General features: G+C 43.1%; 2 protein-coding genes across 2 annotated transcripts; one reads left to right on the top strand and one right to left on the bottom strand.

Annotated features, from left to right (window-relative positions):
* Positions 1-3,003: 3,003 nt before the first annotated feature.
* LOC119649628 (collagen alpha-1(XVII) chain-like) lies at positions 3,004-4,009 on the top strand. The gene is made up of 2 exons (XM_038051863.1): positions 3,004-3,035; positions 3,134-4,009. Exons 1-2 carry the CDS (start codon positions 3,005-3,007, stop codon positions 3,721-3,723), a joined length of 621 nt encoding a protein of 206 aa, XP_037907791.1. The 5' UTR covers position 3,004; the 3' UTR covers positions 3,724-4,009.
* Positions 4,010-12,147: 8,138 nt separating this feature from the next.
* Positions 12,148-13,104, bottom strand: LOC119648697 (cuticle collagen 1-like). Its single transcript, XM_038050504.1, has 2 exons — positions 12,958-13,104; positions 12,148-12,888 (listed from the first exon to the last, which is right to left on the bottom strand). Exons 1-2 carry the CDS (start codon positions 12,986-12,988, stop codon positions 12,236-12,238), a joined length of 684 nt encoding a protein of 227 aa, XP_037906432.1. The 5' UTR covers positions 12,989-13,104; the 3' UTR covers positions 12,148-12,235.
* Between the last annotated feature and the right edge of the window lie 5,267 nt (positions 13,105-18,371).

Genomic DNA, 18,371 nt, shown 5'->3' with positions numbered 1-18,371 from the left:
ACGTAGACGCCACCCGCAAAGGTCTACGCCTCTGAACTTACGCAAGGCGTTTAAAATACACTTCTTTTCCAAAAGCGTCAGCCCATATCTCTGCGCGATAGGACAGCACAGACTATGTTGAACTCATCAGAAAACGTCGCCGACCCCCAATGCTTGCCATTAACCGTCCTAAGGCTGAAACTTCAGCTGCAACCGTGTTCACTGCCGCTTTGATTTGCTCGAAAATAGCTGATCTTTGAGTCGTGTCAGTCCAAGGTATTTAAACGTTGGGTTTTACTCGATTATAGACTCGCCGATATGGGACGCAGGATCGGGATTCTCTTTCTAGTTAGGAGGACTACTTCGGATTTTTCCAGTGAAATATTGAAACCATGAGAAATCATCCACCCGCTTACCTTATGCATCAGCATACCAATGCAGCTTTGCAGTTGTTCGACAATGCCTCCGGGGACAACATCCTCTGCATAACCAACCAGGCGCGATTCTTCTGACATGTCGAGCATGTCTCATAGAGCAATGAGCGGTTCCTCAGATAATCCCTCGGTATCGATAGGAATTAGTTCGGTACGCGTTTTTCCGAAACGCCCGCCGGCTCGTCGAAGGCATTCAGCCTCGACAAGGATACAAACTTTGGACACCTCGAATGTCGAGTTTGAATGATTTTCTCGCCTTGTTCCAGAATTTTAAAGGGGCCCTCGTATGATGGTTGCAGTAGCTTCCGAGGAGCGTCCACCTTGATCAGGACCTGGCCACACGTCTCGAAACCTCTGGAGGTGTTGACCTCAAATGTCGCGTGTCTGGACGGTAGAGTCGGCCACATCTTCAAAATCGCGTCCCTAAGCAGACGCAGCATTCCCGAGTCGTTTAACCCTGCTCTGATGTCCAAAACAGGATTGGCGGGGAGGCGAAGATTCTCCCCATAAAACATCTTCGCTGGGCTGGCCGCGAACTCCTCTCGCTTGGCTGTACAGAGACCGAGGAGGACGAAAGGCAAGGACCGCGACTATACCACCACGACCAAAGGATATGGCTGTTTCTGCGGCGAATGAATTCAGCGGCGGAGGCGCCTTCATATTGGTGCCTAGATTCGCCCCTCCGAGGTGTCGCCACATCAATGTCTTTCCTCCTTACAGAAGCATTTCTGACGTCAAGCGTTACAAGGGGCGCCACCCATCGAGCTCTGCAGTTTTATGCCTCCGCTCGATGAACGGCATACACGACTTGTATGACAGCATCTACTGTGGACTTTCCTGCTCTAAATCCGAACTGCCATGGGGATAACTCTTCGGCAGCACGTATCGCTTAAGCGAGTCGACTTCTGATGAACTTTTCGAGCACTCTCCCGATAGTGAGAAGCATGCAAAGTGGCCGGTATGAAGACGGCAACTCAGGGTCGCCTTTCCCTTTACTGATCAGCGCAAGCCACCTTCCAGGAAGGAATGCCCTCTTTCAGGCAAGCGTTGGATTCGCCAAGCAATAGGTCTGGCCGATGTTGGAGCACGAGTTTTATACCTCTGCGGGGGTACCATCGTACCATGTCAGTATCTTTTACAGTGCAGAGAAGATGGTCCCCAGACTGTTGCTCGGTTCTGTTGACTTTTCCTTTAAGTCTTTCAAATCGCAAGTATTTTTTATTAAATCCGCAACAGTAGATGGCTGGTTTTGGCTCATCTCAGAGCTTTCAATAAAAGTATCGACATCACATCTTGCCAATACCTAAGTAAACTAATCATAGAGGAAAAATAGTTCCCCAAACAGAACTAGCATTCAAAAAGTACTCGGTACTAAACAATTAATCATTAGAAGCAACTGGAAATGTGAATGTAAATGTATACAAGTATGGTAGTTACATTATCAACGTTAAAATTTGTCGCCAATCCAAAATCATTCGAAGACTCAACTTGGGAAAGTAATCCATTTTTTGGGATTAAAGAAACTTAAGCAAGTTAAAGAGGAAAGAAACCGAGCAGAATTCCTTATATCAAATGCTACGGTCTACTCGTTAAGCCTGGGCGGCTTAAAATTTTTTGCCCTCCAATCGATGAGTAGATACCCTTGGGATAGCATATAACAATCCTAATAAAGTCTGGTAATAAAAGTGAAAACATCCATAAAAATTCCAATTTCCCTTTTCTTCGATTGATTTAAATCCAGTGTCGGTGAATATTTCATCATTTCGAGATTACTACGCCGGACCTACAGAGGTGGCGACGTGTATCTTTTTCATACATGTTTAGGTTGTTAGAATTTTTAAGATTCAATCGAATAAAAAAGGCCTATATGTACGCCCCGATCATTAAATTTAATGCGATGTCCTACTCCAAATAGCATTAACATATTTACTTTTGATTTTTCAACATATAATCTCCTACGCAGCGTGATACCTCTGCATCCATACAGGGACCAATGAAACGTATATGTCATCACATACGAGTATATAAATTATAGCTCTTGATCCTAATCCCGCCGGGCACTGCGATAGAGAACAAACGCCGGGTCCTTGTGGACCACTTAATTAAGTGGGCGATTTATAATCATTAGCATTGATTCGAATAAATAGGATAGAACATAAGAGTCGTTTCAAGTTCATTGAGCACTCTGAACTCACTAATTGTATTTTATGATATATCATCCGAAGTGGATTTTGACTTTTTTCCCGTGAGTTCTGGACGGTAGGGAATCGTGAGCAAGTAGGGAAAGGAAGAGTGCCTTTTTGTCGAATGGAATAATACCGTCGTTTAAGCTCAGAATTTGTTTTGTGCAAACATAATTGAAATTGCGAATCCTGTAACATGGTATTTAGTGGATCGGATATCAATAGATGAGCGACAGGAAAATACTTTAGATTCTTTTATCACTTTATTGACAATAGTCGAGCGCATTTCCTCAGGAAAAGTGTACACATAATCCAATCACCTCCCTATACCTTACTCAAGTATTTCCACCTGATTCTATATAAAGCACGCAACAACTGTAAGGAAGCTTAGTCCCTACCATGTACACAATGCGGATATTAGTGCAGTGTTTGATAGTGTGTTAGTATTATATAGCTCTCCAAATCTACATTCATACCATTGATACGATTCGAGTCAATTGCTGTGCTATTGAATGTGATTTCACCTCTCCTTCACAGGTACGAAAATACTCCTATCCATTGCAACGTTCACCTTCGATTCAGGACCATTACCACAAGCTCTTGAACACAAATCACCGCAGCCAATGTATTTGCCACATTTTCGCTATATCGGATCATCGCCTCCACCCTTGCCTCTGCCTCATGGATGCTACTTGTATTCATGCTTGCCGCCCACTCAATGGATCCTGAATTCAAGAGGTACACCAGTTCCATCACCTGTTCCTGTTCACTGTGTCTATCGAAGTGTAGTGCCTGGTCCTCCTGGACCACCAGGACCACCTGGACCCCCGGGTCCACCAGGTCCTTCTGATGGCACGTCACGGCCGTCAGATACATCCGAATCACCAGCGATATCCGGTGCTACTCTTGACGATAGAAGTGATGTAATTAAATACGCAAAGAAGACTGCAACGATGGCAACGAGGACATCAATGGCACCTTCAACATCTACAAGTAATCCTAGTTCTGCACCGAGAACAACAGAAGCTTACACCCTGACAACCTTTGATATTGATCTGCTCGGCGAAAGTGATTCAAGGAATGATGTTGGAAGTGAGTCGAGAAGTTTCCTTGGAATTAATTTTTGAGTTGATTAGAATTTGATTAGAAACGAAACGAGAAAGAAGGACAATTATCGACCCTCGTTGAATCGAACAAAACACGAATACATCTAATAAACTGTTAATTGTTTTGTTTTTTGGGTAAATTAACTTAAAGGTCGTCAATATTTATTAGTCAATTTAATTGTATCGCCTCATTAGCTTTACTTAAGAATTTGTAATTAAGGTTATCTGCAGGACTGAAGATTAATTTTTAAACTTCCTCATCGAGCAATAAAGTGTTGAATAAGAACTGAATTTATAATATTTATAAAACGACCTGGTTAGAATAGATGTCCAACGCGTCTATTATTTTAAGCCCAAATATCTTTAATTTATGTAGATACTATCGGTTCTAAATAAAGGGATGTATCTACACAAATCGTTGCTGGAGAACAGGCGGAAAAATCTAAGGCTTGCCATATACGACAATCAATATTGTTTTCGATTTCGACGTTAGCTTTCGACTGGATTACAACAGAAAAACATCAAATTCAGTGAATCATTCTGCAAGAATAATAATTTCATAAAGGGGGTAGAAGCGTAGATTAAACCCAAGATGGAACACAAAACTTAGATAACGCCTTCTGAATCAATTCTAACAACTCTGGTGTGAAATTCTTTTTCCATCTATACGTGATCATCGCTGGGAGTCGATTGTGAATAAAAAAGTGCAGGCATTAAAGGATGAAGGCGAGCCTCCCGCTCCTAAAAACGGGACAAACTGTACCAACAGGTACTCCTAGTTCGGAGTTCGGTAAGGCTGACGACACTAGACGTAGAAAAATTATTGAGAAGGATTAGCTTAACAACGACGGACCGTCATGGACCGTACAAGGCCGAAAGTTCCTCAAGAGCTAGCCGACAGATAGGTCTCAAATAAGATTGATGCCACCACGTTGCAAGAGATGTGCTGGACAGGAACCGTTTCTGAGGGAAAAACCACTATACTTGGAGTAGGTTTTCTAGTCAGCCAAAAAACGAAAGCTACTATTATCGGCTTCAAAAATATAGGCGAACGGACATCTCAAATAAGATTGATGCCACCACGTTGCAGGAAATGTGCTGGACAGGAACCGTTTCTGAGGGAAAAACCACTATAGTTGGAGTAGGTTTTCTAGTCAGCCAAAAAACGAAAGCCACTATTATCGGCTTCAAAAATATAGGCGAACGGACATGCACTCTCCGCGTCCGAGCCAAATTTTGAAGCATAAGCTTAACTCGTTGTCCCCCCCCCCCCCTGAAAAAAAAAGTGTGGCAGGTATCATCCACTACATCGTTGCAGTTAATGCAATTGGAATCATCAAGAAGGACGTGTGGTTCATCAAGCTCTTCAGCTGAAAATGCCCTCCGGATGACGGACTTCCGATATTGGCCATCAGCCAGAAAATGACAATCAAATTTGAAACTTAACGACTATTAAAAGCCCAAACCAATGGGCGGCCGTGCCAAATGGTTAATATGTGACCTTGAGCAGTGCACACCACTCAATTTCAACTAGTCTTGTATCGACAAAAAGGGGCTTTGGCGAGATAGGCTCACTTTTCAGGGTTAAACAAAGACCACGGCAGCCAAATAGCGAAAAAGGGGTTAAGAGGTTAAGCTCATCTATAGAAAATCTAAGTTTATACTCAGATTCTCGACTCATTCAATTGGGGACCAATCCAATTGGGACTTACCCACGGGTAAGCTTCAGCCTTCTGGGAAAATATGGGGCGCAACAATGTCTCTGAGTAAATCTTTGGACAAAGCGTCTCCGAACGGAACACCAACCCTTAGGTTGTGCCAAGTTTGAGGGGAATGGATCGACCAGGGTATCTGCAGCTAAGGGCAAACCTGACGATTACAATTCCCCAAACCAAAGGGCAACTGATGGAGTCCTACCAGCAACAACTAAGTCTTTATTTGCAGCCAAGGCTATCACAGCTGATGATCTTGTATGACAAAACCCATTCACCAAGTGACGATAGTGAGCGGTGCGAACAGTTTAGAAAGAAACTGTTTCTAGCTTTAAAAACTGATCATGACAAGATTTGCTTTAAGTAGGCAGGTATACACCTTAAAATGTTACGGTTAAACTTTGACAATGAAACCACACCCCAATGATGTAGGAGAGAGGGCACGACTATCCGTGAAAAAGTCCCCGATATACTCTTGTGTAACAATTGCTTTTTCTGCTTCCAGATGAGGAGCTTAATGGTGCGAAGGTTCTGGAACAACTTGGTGTCCAGAAAAACCTCAACACCTCCTAAACCAGAAATCAATTAGGTTCGGGAACAAACGGGCTATCGCCTCTACTATGGGCTTAGGCTCGTCACGTTACAAGTATCGGCTCCTAAGGCCAAAGGAAGGGATGCGCAACACACGGCAGGAAACGAACTACAGTTAAGTATCTGTAATTAAAAATTCTCACGCGAGGTCTAAAATCTGATTCAGAAAAGCATAAGAGCGGCTCAATGATAATCAAGGAGACGCTTATGCGAGAAAACTATCTCGCTTAAGGCGCGTCCTTATCAAAGAACGAAGCCAGATTACCTTACATGTATCGAGAGGGAGGTACGCAGAAAGCGATGAAGAAACGGCAAACAATTTCCTTGAAATGCATTTGCCAGGCAGCATCCAGTTGAACTTAGGCATACAAAATATTTAGTATCAATTGATTGAGTAAAATGGGTATTTGGCTCGTTCAAAAGTTATAAATCCAGGACCCGGTTAGTATCATTTCTGCTCTCGTATCTTCTGTGAGAGGAAAAGGATGCCCTGCGTCAACATATACGTAATATATACAACTCTTGCCTGCAACAAGCGCACGTTTCACAAAGCTTCCGACCGATCAGTCTAACTTGCTTTATTCTAATGGAACTGGAAAACCTAGCAGATCGGTTCTTAAGAGATACACACGGTCCCAGGTGGCCATTTCACTGTAGCTAGCGCGACAATCCAATTGGATCTCAGCCTTAAAGCGTGTTAGAAACAACATGCTGCCAGAAAGGCAAATCCACGATGACAGCAATCCATGTCCTCACGACGAAAACTGAGAAGACGATATACGAAAAGCAATACGTTTTGGGGGTACCCATAGACATCGACGGAACCTTCAATTTTGCCTCATTTGGGACGACATGACAGTATGAATCGATAAGTTGTTAACCAGTTGGATTCTTCACTGACTGGATTGGAACGGACGCCTATTGACGTAGGCTGTCTTAGGAGGTACCCGCAGAGAGAAATTCTCTTTCCTCTGTTATGATTATTGGTAATATGCATCCTACTCCTGGAGAACACAAAACTTTTCGGACGAACTAGCCGTAGTAATTATAGACAATTTTGCCGATACAATATGTGACTACTAGAATGTGACTCTGATGTTAATCCACAGTTGGTATCTCCATAAAAGATTAACGGTGGACGTTAAGAATATACTGGACTAGTTATGTTCACTAAGACTAAAGGCTACCCACCTTATCTGGGATGAAAATCCAGCAGTCAAGTAATTATGAGTACATCTGGACTCTACAGAAGCTACAGATTGCTCTGATGATGTGGGACTGCAATAGACAAGACCAGGGGATCTTCACCACAAAGGATTCCTTATATGTACACAACCATAATAAAGCCCACTTTAATGTATGCGTGTATCGTCTGTTGGCCGATACTGAACTGTGCTAACAGCAGGAAACTGCTGGCGCGGATTCAGAGGTTGAGTCGCTTAAGTATTACTGGAATAGTGAGTACTACACCAGCTGCGGTACTCGAAGTTATCGTAAATCTACCCCCATTATAAAAAGGCGAAACGGAACGCAGTTAACGACGCAGACAGGCTTGATGCCATTGACGTCTTTAAATATGAGCAACAGAATTCTTTGGCAAACATCGGGTGACTCGGAATACCTGGCGATTACATGATCTTCAAATTTGACTTCAAGAAGATGTACTTTGTCGCAATCACGAAATGAGTATGGTGGTCGACAAATAGCCACGAGTCTTCTTGGAATACAGATTTGATAATTTTCAACGACGAGTAAGTCATGGAAGACGAATCAGGTCCAAGGATGTTCTCGAAAAACCCAATTATGGAACTGCCTGTCCTTCCGGAAAAATGACAACCATATTCCAGACGGAGATATATGCCATTTTATTCGCAGAGGATGAATGTTGCGACAATAATGACGGGCACCTCCATGCTGAAACCTGGCCGGCTGCACGAAAGATCCCCGATAATGAAAAGGCCGACAGACTAACTTGCTAAGAGTGTAGATCCACAGTGGTGAAGCCGAAACCAGCATTTGGGATTCGGTAATCTACTGTCAAGCCTGTCCTAATGGATAAAGTTACGGCGAATAAAAAAGTTTAAATTCCCGCCTAAATGCGAAAATTTGTATGAAAGAATTCATTTCTCTTGTCCTTTAAAAAATTGGACATGAAAACTCTGGTAGTGCTTTCAACCAGACCCTGCTCCTTAAACTACCAGATGGAAGACATTGGGGTGGTGGGCTCAGTTATGTGTAGCCAATGTGAAGAAAAGGACGGTATGACCGTATACTTCATATGCAACTGTCCAGCCTCCTCAAACTTGAAACAAAGATACGTCGGTAATATTTTCTTCAACGAAGAATCTGAGCACTGGCTGCCTCTGGAAAATGTCCCCAAAATCGAAAAAGCCTCCAAGGACAGTGGATAAATTTTAAGATATATTACCTACTAACCTACCAACAGGTTTGAACGCTTGGAGATGCAGCTCTCCCACCTAATTAGCTAATTCACAACCATCTGAAGCAAGTAGCAAACCAAATAATGAGCTAGCAATGGAACAGAAGAATGCTACTTTCCTGACAATGCATCTCAAAGAATGCGGGCACACGGAGGGGCTTATAAAAAACTGTGGCGAGTGGAGAAGGGACTTCAAAAACAGAAAAAGGAACCCAGGGAGAACCAGCAGATTTGTGAACTCAAGAAGAGTAGGGAGCATAGGAGCACCAGGTCAGCAAGATGAAGGCGTAGGTACCTCTATGTACATTCTGTCTACACAGAGATGGAAATTTGATTCCCGATCCACACAATCCGTCAGCTTAGGGATCATAAGTCGCCAGAAACTGAATAAATATACCAAGCGGTTAGTCAACTTATGCTCAAGGTATGATACAGCGAACAACCGCCTAATGACTGTCAATTATTCGTCCCCTATGTAAACAAATCGAAAACCAAAAGCTCGGCGTTTCAGGATTTGTGAATTTGTTATATGTTTTAGTGAACATTTGTCCTATTTGTACCTAGCTCTGCAGCGTAAAATACTGAAATTTCATGATACTAGGGCGAGCTTAAGGGTTTTGTCGAACTCTAAAAAATATAGTAATATGCTATTTTTTCGACGCCTAGGCACCATGAGAAGCCGCTTCGTGATTTTTGAGTTGAATAGTTTCTGGGGATGGATCCGTGAGGGAGGGCTTCCCAGCCCACGCGCTCCCCTTTAAATCGAACATCAGAACTGATACCGACGTTAGAAAGTGCTAATCAAAACCTTTTATTTCATACCCCACATGACAAAATTTGGCGAAGTTCACAACCTCTTTTGCATATATGGAGATGCACGCTTGAACGCAACGTAGGCTAATGTTACTGACTGCATGTGAGGGGATTCACAACTCCCACGATTCTACCGAATTTCGTATCAATAGAAGTGACCATTTCTGATAAAATGGGCATAGTAGGCAAACACAAAAACAGACAGACTGAAGGACGAACAGACAGACGCACGAGCGATGACAGTCTACAGGTACCTTAAAATGTGGCTGTAATACCCTCAGTAACGACGAAAAAAGTTGGAAGTTTACAGAAGGCTGAGACGGAACAAAACGCCGGGACTCTACAGTAAACCAAACAGCCCTTAAACTTGCCGCTTGTCACGACAAATGTGACAAATTTGTGGAGTTGTTTGAATCATGCTTGGTAGATGGCATCATGAAATGCAAAAAAGTCAAAGACTAGTGGTGCTGCCTAAAGCTGGAAAATCTCGGGATGAACCATCTTCCTACGGACCTATATATCCATAAGGTACTATGAGGAAAATGCTGAAGCGAATAACCGACAACAGGTACAGGTGTATAGAGCCCGGGATGCTTATCAGACTGAAAATTCGGCATCCGTATGGCCAAATAAACCGTCGACGCCATCAAGTTGGCTGCTAGATAGACGGAGAGGGTAGTACTATCGCTGTGATTACCTTTAACTAACGAAATACACAATGCTAACTCAGCCAATTGGAACCTCATAAGAAGAATTTTGGGGACGGGGGTTACACCAAACCAGTTACTTAACTGCGCTATTTAACAGGTACAAAGGTCTAGTAGGACACCGACTATGAACCCAGGAAATAAGTTGTCTCCGCGGATGTTCCCCAGGGCCCGTGTGTTGTGACTTATAGTTAGAGTGCTGAGCTCTATACTGGACAGCGTGGAAAACGCCAAAACTTAGGAATCTTTATATAGTTGGCAACAACGGTGGGGACGGGTGGAAAATGGTCGATGGAGCCATAAACTGATACCCTGCATCATGATATGGATGCAGAAAATGCATGATGAGATAAACTCTAATCTCATGCTTCGAATTCCGGAGAATCTGTACCATGTCTTCTTCCACTGTCCCAGATACACGGAAGAAAGGAAAAGTCTAGAATAGACATTGCGAGGAAGAGTAGTACCGGAAAGACTAACTGGAGGAAATGCTCGTGTGTGACAAGAACTGGAATGCAGTTAATCACATGGTAGTGTGAATGCAGTGCAGGCTGAGAGGGGCAGATCAGACGAGAAAGACGCGTTGCGAATGTAACCCGGATGATCCTTCGGAAATATCATGTTTTATGGTGGTTCTGGGAGAAGGCCTTAGGAAGGCGGCATCGCGGGATGTAATACTCAAAGAGGTATTCCGTTATCTTTCTAGTTTGGATAGCCCTAACTTCCGAAATATCGTCGACCCATACCAAAGAGACTTCACCTCAAGAAGAGGTTAGACTTTCTCTGTGTGGTAATCGATGAAAAACTGTTGGAAAATGGTCATTAGTTGCACATCTTTTCATTTAATTCAAGGGCCCCTGTGGTAACATAGCAAGGGTAGACCATGAGAAAATTCGACTAGATTAACAAATCTGACTAAACCGACTCTGACTAATGTACGAGGCCAGATAAAAACAACAGAATCACTCTTGGAACCTATCTATGATGCATCTTTTTAACTTGACCCCGGAAAAAGTGATCCGTGATTCAGATCCCCTAAGAGTCCACACAACTTCTAGCCCATACTGACGATATTGACATAAAGCGAGAGATGTATAAAGTACCTTGCCCCAGATCGAATAAGCGGCGATTGGCAAGGCGATCAAGCCGAAATATATGGTGACAACGTCAGCACCAAAATCGACAGTCCTTATGTATTCTACGGGGACTTGGGTTTTCCACAAGACATTTGCGAACTCTTGGCCGCGCTCGAATGAAGAATCTTCCGAGGAATATTTAGCGACCTGTATGAGGATAGTCGATTGCGTAGCCTTTATGATGATGCAATTATTGAGCGATACATGACCGTCCGGTTGTAGAAAAAAATACCGCTGAATAGACTGCAGTGAGCTGGTCACTTAATTCTTATGGGTGGGGACGACTCAGACCGAAAAGTCAATAAAGGCAATATCTATGGGAGAAAAAGAAGACTGGCAAACCCTGCCTCAGATGGAGAAATGGCGTAGGCCAGACCACCAGACACTGAGACTGAATTGGTGGACCTCAGCGGAAAGCCGAGATATCTAGAGTTCCTTACTAAGGCAAACCTAGACTTTTCACCAGTTGTTGCACCATTGATGATGAAGACTTCTAATTATTTACGGGGATTGGGTCCTTTCTCAAAGCATCCGATTTTATTCAACTGAAGTTAATAATAACAAGATCGATAAACTGTTCACTTTAGCCAGACAGTCAACCTAAATTGAAACATTTCTGACTACACTAAGAAGATCACATCAATTTTGTGCCAAATCATGATATGTGAAGACTTCTGATATAAAAAGAAGAAGTAGAGCTTCTTTCACTTGCTCAATGCGTGTGATTTCCGAGATTAAAACACATCTTGTTCGAATATTTTCTTTTAAGCATAAATCGATCAATTTGCAAAGACCACATTCTTTGCATTTTGACACATCATTCGCTGCTTCTTTTGTAACCAAAACCAACAATTTAAAAGTTAATTCTTCCTAGCTGCTACCGTTTGATGCATGGTATGTTATTGAATTCGAATATTATAAAAACCATTATATATTCATTAGTCAATTTATTACATTTCTCTAGAGGTACAATAGACGTTGAGATATTTACTCTGAAACTCTTATTTTAAACCACTTCAAAACTATTGACAAGTAAACTTAAAATCTTACAATTGATTGAACTAATTTATTACAGTTATAACTATTTTGTTACAAAATAGTCTAAATATTAATTCTAGAAGCCTTACATCATTCCTATTCATAATCCTCCTCGTAGTCGTCGTCTTCCTCTTCTACATATTCAGGTCTCGATTTTCTTCTATTGCTATATTTCCTTGTATTTGGGTAGCTACTCCTTTGATTATAAGGTGTGGGATTGGCTGATCTTGAAACCTCAATGGCATATTGAGTTTCATCTGAGTCTTCAGTTTTACTAGCTTCCTTAGGCGTTTCAGTTTCAGATTGATATTCCTGGGTCCAATATGCATTTCGGGACCAAGGTCGATGTCCCACAGCTCCACGATGTCCTCGAGGTCCTTCAGGTCCTCGTGGTCCAGGTGCTCCTTGTGGTCCATCATTGCCTGGAGGTCCGGGTGGGCCTTGTGGGCCTGGTCTTCCATTTGATCCAGTTTCCCCTGGCGGTCCTGCAGGACCGATATCACCGGAAGGTCCTGGTGGTCCAAACGGTCCTGGTGGGCCTGTTGGTCCTCGTGGTCCCGGCCGTCCTGATGATCCTGGAGAACCCTTTGGACCAGGATGTCCATTGTCACCTGGTGGTCCTGGCGGGCCTGGTGGCCCTGGCGGTCCCGGTGGGCACGAGCATTGTGATCGTGGATATGAGTAAAGTAGTGGTACTCCACCGATTTTTATCGAACGATATTGTGCCTGCGACACAATTGCTAAACTGCCTAAACAACGAAAAAGAAATAAAGTCCTCAATCTTTATCCTTCGCAAGGTTTCGAAAATAATTACTCACAAAGTGCTATTGTTGCTAATACGAGCTTCATCTTCGGTGATCTGATTTGAGATCCAGTCCCTGTCAGTATTTATATCCGAAAATCCATTCTAAATATTATTTGCTGGAATTAATATAGAACATTCCATTGCGGAATCACTTAAGACCGCTTTGCTGTTGTATTTCTACTACGAACCGCAGATGTAAAGGAAATTTGCATATATTGTATCTTGGTATCATATGGGAAATTTCGGTTGCAAATCTCCAAAAAAAACTGGTTCTCTCTTTCTACGAGTTTAATGGACGTTTATCATTTCATAACAGCGAACGTCACTGTAGCAAGCTATTCTTTTTGGATACCCAAACAAAAGATACAACAGACAAATCTAAGATCAATGATCGCATTTAAATCGTGAGATACACATTGAACCGATATTACCATACATGAATGGAAGGCAGTTCAAAATGTATGTTTTATTTTGAATTCTGGTTTTCTAAATGGTATCATAGCAATCAATTTCAAGACGAGTAAGGCTAACTCTTGGAAAATGATATGTTGATGGTTTCCTCTTCAGTATCCGAAGAATCAAAGATAGATATTAAATAAAATAATAAAACAAGCGGCAGTTGCTATCTGAAATTTAAGTTGGCAACTCATCTACGAATGCTAAAATCAATCTAAAAATTTCACTCCACTGACCGCCAATCATTTTACTCTAAATCTTAATCTAAACTTGAAGGAGCCAATGGACTCATGGAAACTGGTACTAGGCCACGGATGCGCAAAAGATTCAAGGTAGCACAACAATGAAGTCGAGGTGGTTGTCACCGTAAACCGTTTCTCGAAGATGAAGGACCGCAAAAGGAATGTAACGGTATCGATTTATCTGACTCACAACTTATTTCCAGGGACATCTTAATCCAAGAATGTGGGTGATATATAGCAGACAAGGTGCTTATAACGTAAATCGGTTGTGTACGATTTCACTGGAAATTGCCTTGTTCGGAGGAGATAGTTCGTTGGACTTTTGGATTTTTTGGGAGATTTATTTTAATCTTTTTCGAGACAAGTTTATTGGCTTAGATAGATTGAATGAATTTGATTCCTTTTACAGGTTATGGGTGCATTTGCTGTAAATTTGGGGCACGATATTATAGGACTTTGGAAGTAACTTTTACTTTCGATTCTGGCACGGAACGTACAACTTTTATCTTTATCTTTTATTTGCAGATTGCAATTGTTAGTCCAGATACGCCGTTTACTATTCTAGCTTAGTACAGCGAAACTTTAAACTTTTCAACAGTAATAGGTCCACTATCATTCAAAGTCTCATGGCATAGAATTGTCTCTTCTCAAAGAAACCATCCTTTCACTATATCCTGCTATGTCGTATAATGGTTCGATTCGACTCAAACTTGACTCGTGTTAAAAAAAAATCGAGCCTCCTCCGTACAGATATGTACCTGTGCGACTTTTAAAAATAGAAATTTTCTCCACAAATGCCGAAGTGCCTCAATAGTGGGGACCTTGGCTACTGTGATATCAAATGTTACAAGCGCAATGGAAGGAATAGAACGTTCAGAAGATGCTCGATTCTTCGCGAATCTCCCAGAGGCACAAGCTCCCGTGAATGAGAATGCTCCTCCCAAGGGGAAGGGTGTAGCAAGATATTAGATGAGAAACCGGGGAAAAGGCTGCGCAAACGAGCCTGGCCAGCAAATCCCTAGGCGAAAAAAGGGCTCAACTCCCAAAAAAGTGAGGCAAGTAAAAAGGACGGCTCAAGCTACTGGGGGAGCTTGAAAAAAGGTAACGCCTCGGAAGAAAGAGTTAGGAAAAGGATATGACCGGAGGTTATTATCATCTCCAAACACCTTGTTTGGAGATGATCATGGACTGACATTCTCAAGAGAGTGAAGGCAGAAGCAGAACTTATACTGGATTGGATGAGTCGACGAGTTGGACGGCGAAAGTCTTCGAAGCAGACACATTCTCTGCGGCGCTTGAGTATGATATTAGTAGATTTTTACGACCATAGAAAAAGACAGCCAGGTCACCCAATGGGTAACGAGAGCATGCGATGATACTATGCCCAGAAAGCGTCTGTTCCCAGCTACTGGCGGAACAACGAAATAACAAGTTTGCAAACCAAATATTTCCGGGTAAGAAGTCTTTTCCAGGAGCTCAACGAAAAACCCGGTAGCAACGATCGTAAGGAGGCTCATAGACGCCGCTCAAAGGAGGCAATTCGCAAAAATAAAAGTACGACTTCAAACAGTTTTGCGACCATGCCAATATAAACTTTTATAGTGCGACTTTCAGGACGATAGTGGAAAGGATGCAAAGATCGGCTCAAGTGATCTGCCCCCATCTCCCGAAAAACAATGTTGCCACTTTGTTTTCATCATCATCAACGGCGTAACAACCGGTACTCGGTCTAGGCCTGCCTTAATAAGGAACTCTAGACACCCCGGTTTTGCGCCGAGATCCACTACCACCCTAAAAGCTATCTAGCGTCCTGACCGATGCCATCGTTCAATCTCAGGCAGGGTGTGCCTCGTCTTTATTTTCTACCATTGATATTGCCCTTATGGACTTTCTGGGCTGGATCATCCTCATCCATACGGATTAAGTTACCCCCCACCACAACCAGACGATCGTGGTGTCGCTCATAGATTTCGTCGTTAAGTAGACTCCGGAATCGTCCATCCTCATGTAAGAGGCCAAAAATTCTTCTCGGACTGGCAAGATGATAGTCTTATACAGTAAGATCTTTGACCCTGCGGTAAGATGTTTCAAGCGAAATAGTTTTGCGCGGTCAAAGCTGTTGTGTTGTTGTGATTTTCGACCTTAGATAGGTGAAATTTTCAACGGTCTCAAACCCTTAACCCTGGCTATGCCGTCATAGGCGGCTTTAAGATCGGTGAAATGATGGTACAATAGATATCCATATTCCAACAGTTTTTCCATCACGTGCCGCAGAGAGAAAATCTGATCTGTTGCTGGTTTGCCTAGAGTGAAGCCTCTTTGGTATGAGACCCAGCGAAATAGCGAAGAATATCTTATAGATGGTACTCAGTAAACATAATATCTCCCTTTTTATGTATGAGACAGATAATGCCTCGTTGCCAATCGTCAGGCATTGATTCGCTGTCTCACATCTTGAGCATTAGTTGATGAGCCACTTGGTGTAGTTGGTCGCCTCCATATTTAACCAATTCGGCTGTAATTCCATCGGCTCCTGGCGACTTATGATTTTTAAGCGGGTAGACTGCACGGGCTGTGTGGGCGTCTTCATTTGGCAGGACCTCTAACTCGCCGATATTTTGGTTGTTGAGCAGTTTATCAGAACACTCAATCCATCGCTCCAATATGCCCATTCTGTTGGAAATCAGATTTCCCTCTTTGACACCACAAAAACAGCCGCAGGCGAACGCTGGTCTAGCTCAATTAGTGTGTAATACCTTCATGATTGAGGAGACGCTACGGGAAGTGATAATGGTGAAAATAAGGCTAAGAGTGAAGAGAAGGAATATTCCATGCTCAATGGAAAAAGCTTCCCAAATCCAATAAGCCACCTGGAGATCCAGCATCAAATGGTCCAATCTACCTGTTGGCTAAAATGAGGAAGAATGCCAGTATTGTTTTCGGCGCGCCACTCTATCACGGATGAAATAAGCATGGTAGTGAATCAGACAAACAATGCGATGATTTAAGGGCTGGTTATTGAGCTCCTTACTGTGAAATGGGATGTATAATAGGGTGCTTGCTCTTCCCGTCCCAGAAGAAGCTACGATTGTCAAAGCTTCACGCGACGCAAACAGTAAAAGCAGTAAAGTCCTGATTAGAAAGAGCCCGCCCGACCTCGGCGAATGGGAAAACGGGAGCGGTCTTAATAACAAATCGTAGAAAGAAGAATACTGGGAAAATGGAAGTTGGTGAACATACGCCCGTCTCAAAGCGGGCTATCAAGTGGTTGAGAGTAGTGATTGAAGTCAAAGCTTAGAGTGTGCATGTCGAAGGACAGCTAGTACCACTGTGTCACTTGCAAAAACGTTGCAAAATATCGACGAGCCGAAATACTGTCGGAGGGTGCTTCTAGTCGAAGTGGATTTTGTCTGAAGGTTGCAGCGCTTCTAGAACCACATCTGATGAGACAGTACTGATGATGGCGGCATGATCGTAGTCGACATTCTGGCGAAAGACATGAGGGTGTCATATCGTGCAAAGAGGAGCACATAGAATGCAGGAATGATGCAAGGACAGAATCGATTTCTGACAACGAAGGGCCGTTCGATGCACAGGCTCATTCTCAGCATTAAGGGTGGTGAATGGAAACATAGGAAGACGAACTACTACATTCCCCAGTTCCTCACGGGACACGGAGGTTGCTACAATATCTGCATCACTTTGGGTTGGATGATTCACCGAATTGCCCTAGACGCGAGGCATACCGGAGGATGTATAGCATGTGGTGTGTTACTGCCCGAGGTTCGCAACGACGAGGAGGAACGATGGACATGAGCGTCAGCCCGGAGAGAACAGTTGCGAGGATGTTAACGTGGAAGACGAACACTTGCTTACAGTTTCCTCCGTCCTCCTCCGTCAGAATATAGAAGCAATTGCTTAAAGAAGATAGAAAGAGGGAAGCAGAACGGAGCGCGTAAAGGCGAATCAACCCCACGAAGCAATAAATAATAAACCAATAAATGGCGGTCCCACGGGGCTGGTAGTGGAGAGACCGGAGGTGGTTTTTAATGGGTGTAAATCCCACATGCGCCCGCTCGCTGAAAACAGGATGAACCCGTAGTTAAAAAAAATCAGATGAAAAAGCATCGATACCTCCGTTCTTCACCTACTTTAGCTTTTTCCCCGTTTCGTAACAGAGCCGGGCCATTTGGATAGTTTGGCACCTTTCTCAACCATTAAGTTGCTCTAGGTGTAGTCCACAGAGGATCAAGTCCTACTCACACCAATCTTAGCTACTTAGTTCTCATAATCCCACGGGTGTCATGACCGCACCTTCGAAGGCGCCGTGTTGGAGTGAAAGTCAAACCATCGAGATTCTGATGTATCACATGCGCGGAAAGAAGACCCAGAATACTTACATGGTAGTATTGCGATATTTTGATACAAAACCCGTCAGGGAGGTTGTTATATTGTTCAACACCATTGCCCGCATAAGACGTTGATTGCGGGGTCAGCAACGAACTTCGCCAATTACATCCAGCCATCATTTCCAGACAAGCACACCGCCAGATCGTTAGCACATGGCAGCTCCGAGGCATCGGGTTCCACTATATCTTTCCTAGAACACCTAATTTGGTAGGATTCTGGAAAATGGCAGTTAAATTTGGGAAGCACTACTTACAACGAAGCATTTCTACTTCATCTCTGACCTACGGGCAACTGGGGATACTGATAATCGAGATCGAAG

This window comes from Hermetia illucens, chromosome 2, assembly GCF_905115235.1.
Source record: "Hermetia illucens chromosome 2, iHerIll2.2.curated.20191125, whole genome shotgun sequence".
Classification (NCBI taxonomy): domain Eukaryota; kingdom Metazoa; phylum Arthropoda; class Insecta; order Diptera; family Stratiomyidae; genus Hermetia; species Hermetia illucens.
This window is presented reverse-complemented; position numbering and strand designations above follow the sequence as displayed.

What these genes read in the sequence shown, in the direction of transcription:
- LOC119649628 (XM_038051863.1), top strand. Translation starts at nt 3,005, where the DNA reads ATGCGGATATTAGTGCAGTGTTTGATAGTGT. An exon ending in AGTGCAGTGTTTGATAGTGT is followed by an intron (nt 3,036 to 3,133) that starts GTTAGTATTATA and finishes TCTCCTTCACAG; the next exon opens with GTACGAAAATACTCCTATCC.
- LOC119648697 (XM_038050504.1), bottom strand. Translation starts at nt 12,988, where the DNA reads ATGAAGCTCGTATTAGCAACAATAGCACTTT. An exon ending in ATTAGCAACAATAGCACTTT is followed by an intron (nt 12,889 to 12,957) that starts GTGAGTAATTAT and finishes TTCGTTGTTTAG; the next exon opens with GCAGTTTAGCAATTGTGTCG.